Source organism: Parus major, chromosome 3, assembly GCF_001522545.3.
Source record: "Parus major isolate Abel chromosome 3, Parus_major1.1, whole genome shotgun sequence".
Lineage (NCBI taxonomy): Eukaryota > Metazoa > Chordata > Aves > Passeriformes > Paridae > Parus > Parus major.
In genome coordinates, this window is record NC_031770.1 from 20,110,928 (window position 1) to 20,131,960 (window position 21,033).

The following is a 21,033-nucleotide window of genomic DNA, read 5'->3' on the forward strand; positions in this document are numbered from 1 at the left end:
TTCTCCTGTTTATACAAACTTAATTTTTCTTTTTATCCTTTATCCTAACTAAATCTTTGAGATTCCATTGAAACTTTCTATTTAGTTGTCAAAATATTTTGGTTTTAGTAAATAAAGATGAGAAAAAAAGGTTTTCTTAGATTCTGGTGACATATTGCTTTTTAACATATTTTATATATCAACTATTTTTTAAACTCTCCTATCCTTCCCTCCCCTTTGAGTATGTTTATCACCTGATCTCAAATGATCTCTGTGCCCATATGTGCTGTGTTTCCATTCCTTGTTATTATTTTTTTAAAACTTTACATGTTTCCCTGTCTTTTCTTTTTGCTTTTTCTGTTCTTGGTACTGAGACACACAAGGTAACTTATAGTCAATTGTTTTTTTCAAGGCAGGGGGAGGGAAATAAAGCATTTTCCCATCTTCCATTCTCCTAATCCTCAAAAAAATTCTTCCCTCTTCAAATTACACAAGGTATTTCCACAAACATATGCCTGCCAGTAGTCTCATCAGCTACAGTCTGCATCAAATCAGCGCTTCAATACAAGCTAGCTTTCAAAAAACAGTAGTTCCAGGTGTGTAATTTTCCATAAAGGAGAGAAAAATACCCTGCACTGAGAAGGAGAAGAGTGATCCACCATAAACAAATGGAAAAGGAGAAATCAACTTTTTCTTTTCCCTTCCCTTGGGTTATATTCACTCTTCTTGGTGAAGCCCTACCATACATATGCTTTCAACTTTGAGAGAAGAAAGCATAATCAGTATCTAGAAGGTTATGAATTATATAGGTTCCATGAATGGCTTTCATCTATTCATTTTAGGATTGCTGAAAGTAAAATCCTTCTGGTCACTTGTTTGCCCACCCACAACATGGAATATGTAATACTTGTGTCACAGACTTTCAGCTCCATCTGCACTTTTTCTGGCTTCTCTTACGGCAGCTGCAGGGAATAGGTGACCCAGGGAGGTGTACAATAATGAAGGCAATACAGCCAGTGTAGTACGTGGAGTTTCCCTGCATGCTGAGCCAGCTTGAGCACCTGTTCTGGAGTGTGCTTTCCCCCTCTCACTGACTTAAGCACTGCTTAACCCTGGTAGAATCAGTCCCATTATGTTGATTAAACATGTCACTGTTACAGGCATTCATTTGATGATTTTTTTTTTAGCTGTGGCATTTTTTTTTAACTCACACTTTGCCATGTGCTCCATAGAACAAAACCACTGAGTGGTATGGTATTTTCAATAAAAATGCAAAAGTTCATTCTCTCCTTACAGAGAGTGGAGCAAATCAGAAGAAATTTCATTCCTGCAGGGACTGGAGGTGTTATATGAGGGGAAAACTAATGTTAGAGAAGTTGGGTCTACAACATCTCTGCTTCGTTGATGTCTTTGTCATCCAACTGGAGTTTTTAAATTTGTGCTTAAAATATTTTGTAAAAAAAAAAAATATATAGTTTGATACTATTGGGCTCTGAAAATACTTTTTCAGATGTACTGAAAATGCGTGTCTATTGAATAAACATTTTACCTGTATATCTTATATGTTGCCAAAACCTCAACTGTAAATTCCTTCTTAAAAGATTTGCTTGTTAAAGTCTATTATCTGTATTTTAATGAAAAAAGACAAAGGAAAATATTAGAAAATTATGTCTGCATTACTTGTATTCTACAATTTTTCTATCAAACATTCCTTTATTAGTATAGGGAAGAATATATGATCTTTTAGAATATTTATTCAGAAAAAATGCTACATTTTATTCAACATTTTCTGTGTTAATTGAAACTCAAGATAGCTTCAAAATTAAAAACCATTGAACAGTTGTTTCATTTTAGCATTAAATGGGTTGTTTTTGCTGGAATATATTTTACAAGTGTTTGGTGCTTGTGGAGCTGAAGACAAACAGGCAAAGAGAGAACGGATCAGTGTGAGTGGTGGCAACAATGAGCTTCCTTTGTGTTCATGCTTGTAGTGGAATCTGCATGGAGTGAATCATATGTATCAGTGCTTGACATTCATGTTTCATACAGCACATTTAAAAAAAATATATATAATCCAGCTGTGTTAATGAACCTGTACTTGTTTTTCCATTAATTTAATTTGATTTGATTTAATCATCTCAAAAAAAAAAAAAAGTGTTCATTTGACACTGTAGCAAATTGATGCAGTATGTGCCTAAATTTTTTTTTTTTTTTTGACTGGTTGATGCACATTCTGGTGTAAATTAAGTACAGTGGGGTTATCTCAGCCAAAGCACACCCCACAAATCTATGAGTAGTAAAAATTTGTAGTTGTCTACTACTGAAGATCTAGTGCCTATTCCTCTGGGGCAAACCTGAAACATTTAAGTGATACAGGTCCCCCTTTCTCTCGGTTTTCTAAACTCACTAGCGTCTGAAAGCTACAGAAAAACAAGTTAAAAAGAATAGACCACATGGATTCCTTTTGTTTTTTTCCCTAGATTTGGCGGTTTTCACACCGCACCAGTTCGTGCTCACTGCATGCACGCTTGCTGGCTGTACGAACAGTTCCCAGGTCACCTTGTTTACAGCACAGCTGCCACCATCTCACGTAGATGCCCCGGTCCTGACGGTTTTGGATTCTAGAACAATATATGTACAGTAAGTAAGGATTTCTTTTTTTCTGACAACACAATAGTGCATCAGTTTATTCAAGAATTCCAGTGAGTTCAATCAGGGGAAGGGTTTGTGACATAAAATTAAATTTATTATGATTAAATGCATAGAAGTGATTAGTTTAGTGGTTCTGTGAACCTTCTGATTATCACTTGCCAACTTAATTTCCATTTTGTCTTTACGCAATCAGTATAACCTACATATGGGCATAGCCTCTGCAAACTTCAGTGCAGGAAATGTTCTGGTGATATGCCCCTTTTGTAGCCCCTGCTTTGTGTGTAATCATTTATCTACTGAGTACAAATACTGCATTAGAGGTATAGCTTAGATTTATTTTTATGATTGCACAACTGCGTTTTCAAATTCTCAAAATAAACCCCATGAAGTCCCCTAAACCAAGCCTTACATTTTTCAGCATGGTTTGAATGTTTATTTGGTCTGGTCCTAATCATATTTTGCTTTTATTTGCAGATGGAAAGAACCAGCAGAAATAAATGGAATCCTAGATCGCTATATAATTTATATGGCCACCAATGAGCAGAATTTTACAAAGTGGAATGTAATCTATAACAGTACAGAACTTTTTCTGGATTTTACTATTCCACAGCTTTTCCCGGGTACTGAATACCTCATAAAAATAGCTGTAAGTTTTAAAGATGTGTAGTAGAGGTGTAAAATGGTGAAAATGATTCTGACTTTGTTAGCATCTTAATATTTAATGGTTCTTGTGTCCACTTTGTTTAACCTTTTCTTTTTGAAGCCAAGGTGGATGAGCCATCCTGAACAAAAGTAGAGTTTTTATTTTGAAACAGACTCACAAATATGTGTATGTAATATGAATACAGATTTTCTTCAAGGATAAATTGGGTAACTAATAAAGAATTGAGCAGAAATATATGAAATTATTTTAAAATGTTTCCTTGGACCTAGCTTACAAGAAGATATTGAAAGTATTTAGAAGTGTCAACTTTTCATATTTTGTACAATGGCAATTTGTTCTTTTATCTTAAAATCTATATGTAGAAGAAGATAGAAGAGTTCAGTGTAAAGTAGCAATCTGTGTATTCAAAACATTTTAAAAGACATTAGTGTTTTCATTGCATTTCTTTATCATTGGCTTTATTTTGTGATGAGATAGAACAGCTTCAGCTCACTAACAAACCTGAAAATATGTGAATAAAAGGAGGGGATTGTCCCTTGTTTTAAGCACACTGTTCATTTTATAACAATACCTATATAAGGATATTTGCTTTGATAAATGCCATAGAAAAATATTCTGCTCTTGATTATGAATAAATTTACATTTATGTAGACTGGGTATGCATTCATTTTTCTTAACATGCTCTTGAATGTTCTAAATATTATACCACAAAAAATAAACTACCTTCAGGTAATGATAAGGATCTGACTTGAACCTGAAAAAAACAAGGATATTCAGTCTAATTAAAGCTTAGATTCATGTTGGAATTAATTCATTTGTGCCTGGATATTTCAGCATAGTAAATTGCTTAGCATATATAATAGCGCCATGTCCAAAACTAAGATGCTACTTCAACAAGCATTTTATGCCTTGATTTTTTATTCATTCATTACAAAAGATTTTGTGCTGTCCTTCACTGTGCCACAGTTCTTCTCTGCTCCTGCCCAGCTGCTGTGCATTGGGGCACAAGGAGAGAGCATCAGGGAATAATTAACAGCTACACTCTGGAGAGCAACTGTGCCTGCTTCTTTTGGTGGCTCTGCCTTGGGATGCAGGAGGAGGTGTTGGTTTTGCTTCATCAGCGTACGCAGATTTCCTAGAAGTTACTGAATTATATTTTATTTCTCATTTATTAGTAATTTTTTATCCCCCTCTTAATATTTGCATTTAATCAGAAATTAGGAAAAGATAATTTCTTCTAGTGACAATGATAACCAGATTTACCTGGAAAAAATAAAGTGGTCTGTGATAGGTGAGTTAGAAGATCCAAGTGTCCTTGCAGCTTTGAAAATGATGAGTCTGAAAGCATGTGAAAAGCTCAATATCTTTGAGATGTGATCTCTTTCTTAAAACCTTTGGCTCCATCATAAATAGAATTAGTTAGACTGGTTTGAGAAGAATGCATTATTAAGTTTACAAGTTATATAGCCAAATCTTACTTTATGAAAGGAAAAAACCCAAACATAAAAAAACCTGACAAAAACTAAATCCACAAAAAAACAAAATCAAACATACACACCTGGAAAAAAAATAAAATATTTAGTGTTTCATATATAATTTAACTGAATTTCAACAAAACTTTTAGAATAAAAATACCCCCAACAACTGTCAATAGTGGAAAATTTAACTAAATTATTATTCTTTTTGGTTTGTTTTTTTTTTGTGTAGAAGTTAATATTTCTATCAGCTAGAACCTTTTTATTTTTCACAGTTACTATTAATTTTGGTTTATATCCATTCAAAAATTTGTTTTGGTTTCTGTGTTATCAAAAATTGCAGCTTGAACACAGGAACCAGGAGCCTCACGAGCAGAACTTTCAGCACCTCACAGGCTGTTTGCATTAACTTTTGTATGAAAAGTTGATGCAACTACATTGAGGAGAGTTAAGAAAATGTTTAGTTTTGCATGCTGCTACCAATTTTCAGAAATTATTACTTCCATTTAATATGCAGCAATTTTAATCATAAATGAATACAACAGGTTTTGTAAGCAAATCTAATGGTTCTTTCCAAAAGTCAGCCAAGAAGATGTGAGGTCATGTCTCCATGGACTAGTGCAGAGGAACTTGTTTTTGTTCTGTTCATGCTCTAAGCTGGGTGAGTGTGAGTCAGGCCAGTCTAAACGCAAAAGGAAAGCTGAAAAGCTGCCTTTAGTAGCCAGGGTGTCGCTCATATTTGTATTCCTGACGTACTTTTGTGATTGAACTGTTAAGCCAGTATCTCCTCTGGATGCCGCAGTGTGGGTAAACTGGCTCAGGTCCTGGGTGGAGTGTTCCTACATGGTGTCATCTGATGTGGTTTGCATCTGTCCTTTGGCTGTCCAGTTCCTTTGGTATTTTTTTAAATTTTACCTGAAATCTGTTTCTCAGAGTGACAAAATGGGAACTCAGTCTAGTTGGAGGTTTTCATGGCTTTTGAGCATCACTGGATGTGACTTCCAGATGTCCACTCCATTTTGATACACTGATATAAAATCCCACTACCTAAAATGAAGATGAGCTTTCTTATGCTGATTTTCATTAGAACCAGAAACTTCATGTCCCAGCAAATTTCAGAGATACAGAAATTGAGCTACATGAAATTCAAGAAATTAATGAATGGAAAGGCTGCTGTTACCAAGCCCTTAAATTAAAAACTTTCCACTGCTGAAGTAAGCCTGGTGGAAATTAATTAGCAAGTCAATAAGGAATAAATAAGAGGCCTTCCAGAACTGCTCTTTTTTGACTTCTTCATGAAGCCGGTGTCAGTGGAATCATTCAAAGACTACTCTGCTTCTCCAGAAGGATAATTTTCTTAAATATTTTACTTACCAAAGTCCTAATTGTTACCTGAGCATCTGTCTAAATTGCCACTATTTTGGGGTTTTTTTATAAACATTATCATGTTTAGAGTAAATCCAATTTTTGGATGTTCCCAAAACTGAGGTTGCATTCTTTCATTTTTACTTGGTAGTTCAGACTGAACATGGAGACATTCTTTAGTTGTATTGGGAATGGAATTTCCAGTGATATCAAAACAATTTTTATGTATAAGAGAGCCTCTTATTTACAAACAATACTTATTTTTACCCTTGGGATCAGTATACAGTTTTGGAGGGCATAGGGAATATGTTTGACTGCTCTCTGATTTGAAAAACAATGGGAAACAGGAAACTGAAGTTAATCCTTTCAAATAAAATGTAATAGGTTGAGAGAAATATTCTCTTCCTGGAGATCTGGAGAGGAAGGTTCCTTATGTGCTGGTGATCCACTTGTCCACTTTAGTAAATGTACAATTTAGAAAAACACAGATAATTCCGCAAGTTTTATGTATGTCCAAATGCGAATATTTGTTGCATTCAGGTTTTGATTAATTTTATCATTAAACAAAACCCTGAAAATAAACAATAACCTAACAGAAAAATCTTTAAATCCAGTACCAATATATATATTTTTGTATGTTTTTTAACATGTGTAGTCTTGTCATCAGTGTTAGGTCAAATAATTGGCAAAACATCACATAGACCATAGCTGTGTGCATGTAAAACTTTAAAAGAGTGTTCTATGGAGTGATATGCACCTTTGTCTGCACTTTTTATTATTTCACATTGCAAGCAAAATATAAAAATTGCGTGGTCAACAATTTGTTCTCTGGCAACTGAAATACAAATTATTTTACTTTATTTTCCATTAACATGTAATAAGAACAACTAATACATACTGGTTTATAATAGGGTGTATTTTCACTATTAAAATTGCACATGCTCTGGGTGCTGTTGTGAAGTATGGAAGAATGTTTCAACTATAGTGTGTCTAAAAATTAAGTATCATGTGTTATTATACATTCTCTTACTTAAAAAAAGAGATAAACAAGTCTATGCTAAGAGAAATGTCTTACCTGAAAATCACAGGCTTACTAAGTTTAGATGTGGAAGAATAATGAAACCTAGGCAAAAAATAATTGTTAAAATTATTGGTACTACATTGAAAGGTGTTTATTTGTTCTGATTAATATTTTAAGGCTTGCACTGGAGGTGGGTGTTCAATAAGTGAAGCCAGCGCGGCTGTAACAGATGAGAGTACACCAGAAGGGGTTCCTGCTCCAAAAGCCCAGTCATATGCATCTGACTCCTTTAACATCTCATGGACTAAGCCTGAGTATCCGAATGGTAAGTGAACTCTTTTAGCCTCAAGTTAAAAAGATGATTAGTAAAGGTAAATTAATATTCTAAATGGCAGCTTATATGTGGTGCTTAATTTTTAATGATCATTTTAGCACATAAAATACCTGAGATAGTATCATTGTCTGCAGCTGGGAGATTGTGGTTTTCAGCCCATCCTGCAGTTTTAGTGGCTCAAAAGTGCTCCCTTTTGATAATTCTTGTGTACTGCATCTCATTGTTCAATGTTTTCCAGGACAACTGAGCTGAAGAATAGGCATTCTTGGAGAATATCAGTCTAGGTTATTAATTTCACCCTCCAATAAAAGAAGAATTTCTTTCACATTAATTGATATGTAATAATAATTAGATTTGTGTTCTGCATACTTATAATGTAATTGTACATTTCTATGGCTGTGAAAGTTAAACAGTGTACTTTCTTTTGTTTAGAAATGTTTTGCATTATGAAACATCTGTGCGTAAAACTTTTAGACAAATTTTACTTTTCTAGTGGGGTTGCACAATATCATTTACATTGGAATTCACTCTGATTTTATTATTATGCATGTAAGAGTTTAAATCACTGCTACATGCATGTTAATAAAATCAGAGTGATGCTATGTAGGAATCACTAAATTTGAAGTATCAAAAATGTTTTTCTTCATTGGCTCATGATATTATTTCAATAAATATCGTTATTTCTCCCAGTGGTTTCACATTAATTTCATTTTGTCCTGCAAGTTTTTTTTTTCCATTTTCAGTTGTGGTAAAGTACATCCTACTCATTCAGTTTCACTAAAGACATTTTAAATGATTTCCCCAAAAGTGATGATTGTATTCTGTAAGGTCTTACATTAAATTTAGAAAGAAATAAGAATATGTCACCTGTTAAATAATGTATTTGGTAATTTATAGTTCTTTGTATGGAAGTCATTGTGGAAAATTTTGCTTCATAGCCCCTTAGAAACTTTCTAACCCTTAACTAATGTCTCATCAGCCAGTGTGGCAAAGGCAAGGAGGCAGGAGAAAGGGGAAGGGTAAGGGATGGGAGGGGAGGAAATGGGGAGGAAGGTCATGTGTATGGCTTAGTCTAAAGTCTGAATAATTTTCACTGAAATAGGCATTTTTTTATACTTAGTCTCAGGACCTGATACTGTTATCCTTGCATTGTGTAAAAAAATCCAGTTTAGGAAGCAGTTTAACTAATCAAGTAAATATAAATATGTCTCCATATAAATATATATATGTAATTTTTTTACATGCATATCAACAGCATAAAGTCCTAGAATTTAAGAAATAATTCCACAAGCTTCCTTTAAAACAACTAAAAGCTAGGATGCATGACTAAATTTGGGTGTTATATCTTTTTAATACAGCATTTGCTATATACAGCTTGGCTCTCCTTTTAAATACAGTAAACAGCTTGCTAGGAAACCACTGAGGGTATTGGTTGCCAAACTGGGTGGGAGTGCTGATCTGCTGGGGGGCAGGAAGGCTCTGCAGAGGGTCCTGGACAGGCTGGAGCAGTTGGCCAAGGCCAGTGGTGTGAGGTTCAACAAGGCCCAGGGCTGGGTCCTGCCCTTGGGTCACAACAACCCCAGGCAGCTCCACAGCCTTGGGGACAGAGTGGCCCAGTGGAAAAGGAGCTGGGCAACAGTGGCTGAACTGAATGAGCCAGGGAGTGCCCAGGTGGCCAAGAAGGCCAGTGACATCCTGGCCTGTAGCAGCAATTGTGTGACCAGCAGGACCAGGGGAGGGATTGTCACCCTGTACTGGGCACTGGTGAGGCCACACCTCAAATCCTGTGTTTAGTTCTGGTCCTCTCACTAAAAATGAAGAGGCTGAGGTGCTAGACTGAGTCCAGAGAAGGGCAGTAGTGTTGGAGAAGGGGAGCAGAGATCCTGTGAGAAGCAGCTGATGGAGCTGGGGTTGTTTAGCCTGGAGAAAAGGAGGCTCAGGGGAGAGCTTATCCCTCTCTACAACTGCCTGAAAGGAGCGTGTAGCCAGGTGAGATCAATCTCCTCTCCCAAGTAACAAGCAATAGAATGAGAGGAAATGACCTCAGTTTGTGCCAGGGAGGATTAGGTTGTGTATAAGGAAAATTTTTCCATGGAAAGGGTTGCCAAGGATTGGAACAGGATGCCCAGGGAAGCAGTTGTGTCACCAACCCTGAAGGTATTTAGAAGATGCAAAGATGTGGCACTTTGGGACATGGCTTAGTGGTGGATTTAGCAGTGCTGCATTAACAGCTGGACTCAATGATCTTCAAGGTCCTTTCCAACCTAAATGATTCTATGGTTTATCTAATAACATGTTTTCTCATTCACAATTTTCCATTTTCATCCTTCTCCCCTTTTCTTAAAAAGAATTTAGAGAACCCCCAACAGCAATCAAACACAAACAAACTTTTGACTGAGCAAGTGCTTAATCAGGAAAGTTTGCATTTTTCAGTGGCTTTGTTTTGCTCATTCTCAACACATCTTTTGGGCTGCCTTGTGGCTGCATCATTTATAATTGCTGACTGTGTCAGTGTTTTAAAACTGTGTAAGAGGCTGAAAAATATAATTGTTGAGAAGACTAACATTTGAGAAAGATCAGCAGAAGGTACTTAGGTGCTTTCCCTAAAATTTTCTTACTTCAGCAGTCTATTGGTGTATTCTTGGTTTTTCTGTTTGTTTGTTTTTTTAAAGCATAGAAACTGTTTTCTTCTTTGAACTGAATTGCTTGAAACTTGGTGTGGTTCAGTCTGCTAGGCATGAAGTGGTGCTAGCAAAAATACTAAACTTGGCCTTGTTTCAGGTGGAAACCTCAGAATTGCAAAGATTGGCATATCATAGATTGTCATCTCCTTATTAGATCTCTGAGGCCATTCCTTTCCCTCCTGCCTTCTTTCATTTGCTACTGCCCGACAGGTACAACTGTTTATTTCCATGGGCTGAGGAGGCTTATCAGCTTCTAATGGGTTGTGTGGGCTGCCTGAGGTTTGGACAGCACAGACTTTGCTATGCTCTCGTCATATATATGTGGTCCAGTTGCTTGCCATGAATTAGAAAAAAGTTGAGGAGAATTAAAGTGCTGACCTGGAGGCCAAAGGTGGCAAATGGGATTAAAGCCTACATGGCTTCTTCATAAAGATGGCACAGTGAGGGGGGAACAAGCTTTGAGGTACAAGAACATCTAGGCTTGTGTTATCCAGATGTGGATATCAAACTTCAGGGTTACAGTTTTTTGTTGAATTCAAGGCCTATTTAAATTATTTTGAGGAAAAAAAAAATAATAGAAAAATAGGAAATTCTTAATTTAATTCTTTGTTGAAAGTTGCTTCAGAAATATCATTTATGTACCAAGTAGAAAAAATACTTTGGAAAATGGCATGTTGAATATATTTTAAATATTTTATTTTGTCTTATTTTCAATCCAACAATAAAATGGTTGAGGGGACATGGCCCAGATTCTGCCACTCTACACACACCTGTCACATATGTAGGTAGATAGTACAGAGAATATTGAACATTTAGATGTGGGAAATGTGTGGAGAGGCTTGTGAAATCATGTTCTGTTTTGACCTTTCATTATTCTAGTAGCTGTGATAAACAATGATCCCTTCTTCAGAGTGCATCAATTATAATCTTGCCATATAGTTTGAGATCTGCTTTTTTAAAATCCTTGAAAATTTTCCTTAGCTGGTTAATTCTCAAAAACTTCACCTTTTGTTCACATCATAGATAAAAACAAGTCTAAATCAAGACTGTATCTTCCAAGGACATGTGGAATTTTTATGGAAAATATTAGGTATAGTAAAAACTGATTTATAAAGTTATTCAGTGAACTAAGCCAGTACTTGTTCTTGCAAATCCTTGTGCTTATGAGAGATGGCTGGTGTTTGTAGTCAATGAAATTGATATAGGTAAAAATATGTTTGCTTAAGATTTGACCTCTAGATTGCACCTTAAGAGTAAAGTGTAGTACTTTGGATTCAAAACCTCTTCAGTGTCTTGAATAGCATTGGCACATTATATGGCCTCACCCAGGGAGGGGAAAGGAGGAAGAAGATGATGACTTTATAGCTTTCTTCAGTTTAAGTTTAATTTACATTTTTGGATTTCTTTTCAAATGTGAAACATAATTGTACTATGGACAACAAAGATTTTGTCTTCAGTGAAATGAAAATTTGACCTAGACTGCATAATTATGAAGGAACTACATCTTTTCATGGTGGCCACATGTTGCTCAGGAAGCCTTGTAAATCACAAAAATGTCCTGTAGTCTTAAATATTTTGTGCATGATAAGCTTCAGCAATATCTAGCAAATCTCAAGAAGTTTGTTAACTTTGGGCCAACTTTGAACTTTTTCTCTGTATGCTTTAGAAACCTATACTGGTGAAATAGGGGGGCAAAGTTATCATCCCTAGTAAAAAATAAATATTGTCTAATTAAAAAAAAATGGCTTCACATCTCAAAAATGGACTATTAGCCCTTTTCTTCTGAAACATACTTTTTTTTCCCTTTCTTTTAATGCTGCAACTTTCTCCATCAGCTCTTACAAGGCAAAGGCAGAAGTAAAATCAAGAGGAAATGGATCAGGTTTTTAGAGACAGTTGTTCTCTGACAGTACCAGGACAAAAGCTCTCAGTGTTGAGCAAGCTGCTCCTCATGTGCAGATGCTGTTCAGGGCTGTGGCTTTAGGAACTCTTTAAAACATTAATGCCAAGTGATCTCATTATGATTCATTCTGTTACCATAAGTATCAAAGGAATTAATAATGATTTGTCAGGCACTGATCTGTGATCTCTGGTGACCAGTGACAGGAGCCAAGGGAATGGCATAAAGCTGTCTCAGGGTAGGTTTAGGTTGGATATTAGAAAAAAGATTCCTCACCCAGGGGGTGGCTGGGCATTTCTCTCCCCAGAGAAATGGTCACAGCACCAAGCCTGAATTCAGGAAGTGTTTTGACAATGCTCTCAAGCACATGGTGTGATTCTTGGAGTTGTCCTGTGCAGGGTCAGGGGTTGGGCTTGGGTGATCTTTGTTGGTCCCTTGAGGCACAGGTAATTCTATGATTCTATTCTATGATACTTCAAAAGAGTTAGTGAGTTAGTGCTACAGGTATAGTAGATACTTAGAGCATCCTAGTTTGACATTTTCCCCCTGTAAAATACATCCTTAATGCCAGTATTCATATATTCCTCTGAGGTAAATAAAATATTTTAAACTGTATACCTGTATATAACACATTTGTTTATTTAATGTAGGAAAAATATCTACCATTCATGTTACTGCTTCACAATCAACTAGACACAGAACCACAAGGGATTTTTGCTTTAGGAAGCCTGTCAAATGTGGTAATATTGATAGCATGAGATTTTCCAGGACCTCCTCCTACACACATCTCTGCTGTCTGAGTGGAGTTTAGCCTCTCACTTTTCTAGAAGAGAAAAGTATTAAGGAGCATGTGAGCCATTTTACCGTACTCAGCTCTTCATTGGTTTAGCATATAAATCTTTTGAAGTAGAACTCTTCAAAGTTCAGCTGAAACAGTTGTGTGTACACTTTTATTTACAAAGCAGTTTTCCATTTAGTAGAGGGGAAGATATTTTTTCAATTTCAAACTGAATTTTCCTCAATGTAGTTTCAAAAGAATAAGTTTTAAGGGAAGGAATGGTGAAGTGAGCTATATTTTTACAATAAAAGTTGTTTCCTAGAATGGAAACATTAGAAGACATTCTCTGAACTAAAATAACTTCAAATGATTCCTATCACTTTGCATTTATTTGCCTTAAATGTTCTCGTTGAAATAACTTTTAAAAAGGGAGAATATTCAGAAGTGAGAAAGATGATGGAATAGCCCTGCGAAAAAGTACTCCTTTATGAGCTCAATTTCCAAAGTCTAAGCAAATCTGTAAATTTAAGTCTCTAGTTAATTAAATTCAAAACACTGTACAATATTTTTTTATCCTACCATGCACCTTTGGAAGAACAAAGTTTTTGAATTCCTTATAAATGAGATAAGCAATCACTTGCAATTTTTTAGTTAGTGTTAGCCAGTTATACAAGAAGTTATACAAGAATTCTTTCCTCTGTCTAAAAATGTTGCTAATGTTTTAGTTTCCAAATATGTTTTCGTTCTGTAGATTGAATAGGCAAGGAGTAGTTTACTTCAGGAATTTTTCTATAGCATATTGAGAAGGAAAAGTAATCATTACTATTTTGTGATTTCATTTAGAAAAGCGGATAAAATTTTCCAACCACCTCACTCCTGCCCCAAATGAATGAAGAATGTAGTTTGTTGGCAAAATACTGAAAATCTGATGTAGTTATCATAAAGAATGAACATGAAAAAGGTGTTTTGGGTGACAAAACTACTTGTTACTGTTTTATTGTAATTATAGCACTGCCCTAAGTTTTCCTTCCACATTTATTAATATTGGAAATTTTGTTTCTAAGTCTAAAGCTGTTAAGGTGTGACATAATTTTTTTGTGTTTGAAAAACCATATGCAGAGTAGGCTGTGAACCAGAATTTCCTCAATTTTCCTCATTCCAAGGTCATATTGGCTGCCACTCAGAAGCAAGTTTGTTAAGGGTTGATTTTTGGAATAGTGTAATTGTTTAAAGAGATGCAGTCCACTTGTAAGGTTTTCAACAGTTAAAGATGGAAGACGATGTTTCTTTTAAGTTTTACATGCTTAGTCATGCTGAACAGTATCTGCTCAATTGTAAACAGTTGGAAATACTACTACTACTACTGCCTTGGTGTCTGGAGCATTAATTTTCTTCTAAATTCTGTAGCTTTTTGGTTACAGAGTGCTCTCACATTGTTTTATAGGTATTATTACTAGCTATGGACTGTACATGGATGGTGTTCTGCTGCAAAATTCATCACAGCTAAGTTGTTATGCTTATGGGCTTGCTCCTTGGAGTCTGCATTCCTTCAGAGTCCAGGCATGTACTGCAAAAGGTTGTGCTTTAGGTCCACTGGTGAGTACTTTAATTTACATTCTGGGAGTGTAATAAATGTCAGATGACAGTGAATATCAGAGTAAATGGTGATGATTCACTCTGGGCAGTACTAACCCATCTGGCAAAATGTGACATTTAAAAAAAAATCCTGTTTAAGAGCTGCTGAAGATTCAATAGGTCATTGTTAGGCACCATTCCAAAGTAGAACATAGGTACAGTGAAGGAAGACAAAAACGGAGGCTGAAACACACATTATTGAAACTAAATTGACTTAATATGTTTGAAAGGTGCAGGTATGCTTTAAGCAGATTTATAAGGATGTATACAAAGAAAGAGTTACTGTTCCAGTAATAAGCAAATTTCTAGCTGCTGGACTGAAAGGATTAAAGTTAATATGAGAACTGCAGAATCCAGAAGTGGCAACAGGAGCTAGGAAAATGTGGTAATTCATAAATCTTTTCAATGCAAGCATGTGATCAAAATATTATACTGGACAGATTTTAACAGTCTTGTATAACACCCCATTTTTCCAGGATTTGAGTATACAGGAATATTAAATTTGACAAATTTGTAAAAAACAAACCTTTTGAGGCTTTTTTAAATTTAGTAAAGGTTTTTAGACATATAGCTGAACTGATAAATCTTGTATGATTTCATAGCACTGTAGCTGATGAATAAATAGTATCATATCTACCGTGCTTGGTTTTGTTTTCAAGCATATAAGAAGCCTGTATTTATTCTGGGATTTAACTTTTTGTTTAATTCAGCTTTATTTGTAGGCTTTTAAAATTGGTAGAAAGAAAAGGAAGAAAAGAGAGAAAGATTTGGGAGGTTTTTGTTTTTCTTTCTATTTTTTTCCATCACAATTTATTTTGTATCAGGAAAGAACTTCCAGGTTTTATTTTTATGACATAATCTGTTATTCACATTTTCAATATTATTTCCAAGATTGCTTTCGTTCAAATGCCAGTAACATTGTCTATCTGCAGAAGACAACTAGACTTTATAACCATTAAACATTTTATAGCTTGCTCTACTATTTACTCTTAAAAGCTTGAATGGCTTTTTGCCAGTTTTTCTTGTACATTTTTTACAACTTCACATATGCCCCAAAAGCAAACCTTGTTTTAAGACACTTGATGTGCAATAACCTAATCCATTTTGTTGGTAGTGATATTTAAGACAAGTCATTACCAAACTTTGCATACAGATGAAATATGTATGTTTTCAGTACTACTGTCCTATCAAATAGGCATCAAAAGGACAGAACAGAACACCAGTAGTTAGGGTTTTAAAAAATACTTTTAGCAGGTTTTTTTCACATCTCCACTGAACTACAGACTTTTGGAACAATTTGAAGGGGTTGCTGTAGCTGATATTCATCTGCATCCCGTGATCAGAACACAAACTGTTTTCCAAAGCCAGTGATCCATCTCTAATCACAGCAATTGAAGTACATCTTGATTTAGGCTCACCTAAGTGCTGCCAGGAAGTTAAAGCACTGGGATCTTCATCTGATTCTTTAGAAAGAATTTTCATATGAATTATGGAGTAAATCCAACACTTAAAAAAAGGGGAAAAAAAGAGGAACCTAATGTTTTATCTCTGCTTTAAATAGAATCGGAAACATCTCCCAGCAGTAAACTGATATGCTTCCAGCTATTTTTGTTGCTGATCTTGTGCTTAATGTGCCCTAATCGATCAAGGAACACCATGTGACATTCCTCTAAAAATGGAATTTGTCCACCTTATATTCCTGAAGGTGGCTCTGAAGATCTTAACTAATTATGAGAGCATTAGCTGTTACTCTATTTCAGAAACTTATTTTTGTTCAGCTTAGATAGTTTTTGTTTGACTTTTTTTTTCTGTGACTCGGATTTATTTTCAAGTGAGATGCAAACTGTTAACATGTAAATTAAGAAAAGGTACATTTTAATCTCTTCCTATTAGACCTAAGGTACTGCTTTTGTCTCTTCTAATGGTTTGGGTGTTTTGTTCCTAAAGAGGGCAAAAAAAGGACTATTAAGGGCTAGCATAACCTCTAATAGATTATTTAGAAAAATTCAGGAGAGCTAAAACTATGCTAGTTTTGAAATGTGTTAGCTCTTGTAAATGCATTATAAATAGATGGAAATGTTCAGCACAGAGTATTTCTCATCTCAACCCATTGCTATTAAATTTAAATTTCAGTTTTAATAATATATATGCTAGTACTTTTCCCAATATTATTATGCCTTTCCTATGATTTGGTGTCACTTTTATGAAAAAAGAGTCTTTGTTTATTAAGTAATTAGTAAATATGTCTGAAAATACCATGGAGTGGTGTATAAAGTAATATTTAGAAAAATAAGTATGAAATTTTTTTTCTGTGCCATATGTTTATATAGCACATCATAAAGAAAAAAGTAAAGACATAATACAGCTGTTGCAACTGTTCAGGGCATGATACAGATTGCTACAAATTTATATTATTTAGAGATTTTTAAAATCTTGTTCAGTAGAAAAACATAATTGTTATTAATTTTTTCACATTTCTGATGTTTCTGATTGGAGTACCTGCATTTAGGAGCACTTTACTGGAAATTATTTTGTTAAGAAAGCACAGTTTAGTCAAATCCTTACAAAAGGATGCTTTTGACTGAAATACCCAAATAATCAATGTGGCAATGATCCAATAAATCTATGAAGTACTTGTTTATCTTTAAGTATTTACTTTATCCTGTTGACTTTACTGCAACTTACCACTTACTTTAAATATAAGAAAGTGCATAATAGAGAAGCACATATGGAGGTATTGATGCACATGGCACGTGCAAACAATAAGCTGTCTGATCTTTACATGCTGAAAAGTACAACATTCATGTTTCAAGGACAGAGAAAATATGTTTAGTTATTTAGATGGAGGAGCAGGTGTGGCAGATTAAAAATAGCATTTATTAGCACTCCCATGAACCTGCAGCTGAGAGACATTACAAAGGTGTGAAACCATCTTATACCTTAGAAAACACCAAATAAATAATGTAGGAGAAACAAAATTGTCACCATAAAGAACATAATAACAAATTACTTTGTTCCATAGCACTGAATGTTTACAAGTTATGAAATTTCAATACTAAATATCTGAAATATTGAACGAATTTATTTACTTATATTACAAACCTTTCATATTCAGTACATTATTCAGCTCCTGTGTATTTTATTTTTTTTTAAAGATTTACTTTTTATTGCAACTTAATTTTGTTAGGTGAATGTAGAAGTTAATTTAGGGAGCAGCCAATATTCCACAAAGGAATTTTTTTCTGTCAAATATCTCTAATAATTTACTACAGTGTTTAAATGTGTGTTCCTTGCAGTTGCTTTTTAAAGGCAGAAAGTTACGTGGTCTTTTATTGCTGTTTCCTTTCCTTACACTGAGATTGTACATCCACATGAGGTCCACTGGTGTTTTCAAAAAATAATCTTTTGTTCTTTACCAGTATTTGTTTACTGTTCCTTACAGTAGTCTCTGTTTAAAGTAGGTTAGTAGCTGGACAGCTTCAAACAAATGTAGATGAAAGGACTGCAACGTGCTTAAAAATTAGGATACTGACAGTGTTAGTTACTTTTTCTTAATTAAGAAATACCTTTTCTTAAACTTTGCAACTCTCATTCTGTGACTATGGCACCAAACTTCCATTTCTTATTGAATTTACAGGTAGAAGCTCGGACCATGGAAGCTGCCCCTGAGGGAATGGTTGATGTATTTAGTACTGTTGATGGGTCCAAAGAAGTTCAATTAAAATGGCTTGCCCCAAATAAACCTAATGGAGAACTGACCTACACAGTCCTTGTCACTGGTCTCTTCTATGCTGATCAAGGTATAATTTTCACTTCATAATAAGTCTAATAATAACATTGATATTCCATTTATGTAAAAAAAACCCAAAAACATCTACTTTAGCACTAAATTTTTCCCACTTTTTTGTTTTTCCTCATGCCATTGATTATTTTAGAATTACCAATTTTATTCTTTAAGAAGTGCTGCTTTGATTTATGGTGCTTTACATTTGTACAAACACATAAATTGGCAAATAAAGATAAGCTCTCTGCACTCATTTAGTCTCTAGATATACACATGGAGTCTTATCTTGCCACCTTCACTCAGATAAGGAAGCTATGCTCACAAAATTTCAGTTGGTTTGCTTATACTCGTGAGGGCTGTTCATAATATGGTTGATCATGGGTATAATTTGAAGAAGAAAGGGAAAGAAACACAACTCTTTATATCATAAACAGACTCAACATGAGACACAAAAGCTTGACTATTAAGAGTTCCCTGTTATACCTTACTGAATTGCAGGTTGTTCTTTTGTTTATACTGGTTTATGTTGCAAGTTGTTTCTTTTTTTCATATATCTTTTAAACTTAAACATAGAAATGTGCTCTTGGGTTGCTAAATCGGAGTAGGCAGAGTTAGTGATGTCACCCCTATGTAAAAGCCTGAGGCACTGAAGAAGGTAAATGGACATTTTTTTCTGAATGTATTAGAAAACGTGCATATTTTTTTAGTTGAAAGTAGAACACCATGTCCTCTAATTATATAAATGTAAAATACTTGGGCAGTGAATAAAAATGAATGTTCAGAAAATGAGTATGAGCATTTAATATGTCAATTTGAGCTATTAAGCATGCTCTAAGGTATAATAAATAATAAAATATTGTACACAAGTAATGTTTATGAATTATACCTAACAATATTGTCATTAATTTTTAGTGCACTTTAAACAGCATGATTGACATTAGGCAACTATAAAAATGTTTTCTTATGAGTATAATATGAAATTGTGGTTGAAAATAATGTTTGGATGGCATTTAATCCTTCTATGTACTATTCGCAAATTTAATTATTGTAAATGCAGTAACAGATAGAGAATTGAATCGCTGATGACTTCATAACTTGCCCTTTTTTTTCCTCTCAGATTGAGACCGGGTTGTTGCTTCCAGTATTGGTGCTAAAGAGAACATAGCTTCTGTAATTACTGTCCTCTGCAAAATAGTTTATAAATTAACTTGTTTGTGTGTTTGTGTGCTCTTTGGAGAAACACGTTCACTGAGGAGGGTAACGCGTGGTAGGCAGTCTCAGCTGACCCCTCACAAAGGCTGTTGTGTCCCTTTTTTATGCAATGAAGGCTTTGATGTATTCTGCTGTGAAGCACTTGTAAGATTATGAGGAGAAGTGATGATCAATTTGAAAAAAAGGAGCAACATTTTGGCTGGACCCGTGACAGCAGAGCCATTTCCGCCAAGGCAGCTGGGTGAATAATGCAAAAGCCATATTCCCCTTGTGTTTAATCTTGCATTGTTTTTGCAAAGAAAATTTCTGCTTGCTTTCTAAGTCATGTCATCCTCGGTTGTCATCCCGTCTCTCAAACCATCAAAACGGTATTAAATGTTGCAAAGCTGTGCAGCTAGAGAACTTTCAAAAGTCAGAACCCATTTGCAGAGCAGCCCTTGTAGAAAATGTATTCTGTTCTCGGCAGAATTTTCCTTCAGTTCTTTCCACTGAGAAGTTTACTGATTTCTCCCAGTGGAATCTGCTGGAATTTATCGGTTCATGGTTGGCAGTCACAGATTAAGGTAAATGTCGATCCGTAATGACCCTCTACATGTTAGTATTGCAGTAAAGCTGGGCTTTTATGTCAAAGATATCGGAGAGGGAGCTATTACACATGACAGGGGTGATCAAGGGACTCCAGACCAAGGCAAGCATTATTAAATATTGACTAGTTCTGTGATTTATGTAGAGCTGGAGGAAAAAAGTGACTTTTTAACCATTATATATTCTTCAGCAACGAAAACCAGCCATTTATCTCCTGCTGGTAATAAAGAACAGAGTGCCTGCATATTTTAGTGGAGGGAAAACCTGGCCTTATAAATGAGATGGACTCTTTCATGATAACATTTCAGTTTGCTAATTGCCAAAAGCAAAACAGGCAAATTGGAAGCAATTATAAGAGTTGACTTAAAGTGCCTGCTATATTAGTTCAGCTCAGGAGAGCCGGGTGGTGGTGAAAGAATCATTGGGGAATGGAACCCAGAAACTTTCATTACATTTGTTCATTGTTGCTGAAACTTTGCTTTGCAATGCTAAATATGTGAAGAGTGTTTCCCCCCAGAAGTCAGAGCTCTAGCAATTGACATTTAAGCTGGCTGTTTTGGGGGTATGCAAGAAGGAAATGAAGCATTAATTCATCAAACTTATGTAAGACATCATCTGTTCACAATATTTACACAAAGTTTATTGAATTGTCTGATGGCTAATTGGTATTTTCTTGACATAATGAGCAAGTGTATTTCATTCTCTGCTGCAACGTCTGTTAAAGAGGCAGGGATTAAAATGTAAAAAGGGGAGAAAGAATTCACCTATAATGTGAATATAAACATGGCCACACCTATCACTCAAGTTACTGCTGGGCAGTACCTTGAGTGTCAGTTTGGGAAGCAGTGACCCCCACTGATACTAGGCAATTTTTGTGTATACATATCTCAAATGAAAAATCTTGAAGATAATTTTCATTAATAAAAACTCAAGCTTCTGGTAGGAATATGAGTGTTTAACAGACA

The 21,033-nt window shown here is 35.1% G+C and overlaps 1 protein-coding gene across 2 annotated transcripts in view; it reads left to right on the forward strand.

The window, feature by feature from the left end:
• The window catches only part of USH2A (usherin), a 368,965-nt gene that overhangs the window by 180,988 nt on the left and 166,944 nt on the right, over nt 1-21,033 (forward strand). For both annotated transcript variants that reach the window (XM_033513296.1, XM_033513295.1), the window contains exons 32-36: nt 2,460-2,619; nt 3,106-3,277; nt 7,334-7,481; nt 14,297-14,448; nt 18,125-18,287. In XM_033513296.1, coding sequence (XP_033369187.1) covers nt 2,460-2,619; nt 3,106-3,277; nt 7,334-7,481; nt 14,297-14,448; nt 18,125-18,287 — 795 coding nt within the window. The remainder of the gene's footprint in view (nt 1-2,459; nt 2,620-3,105; nt 3,278-7,333; nt 7,482-14,296; nt 14,449-18,124; nt 18,288-21,033) is intronic.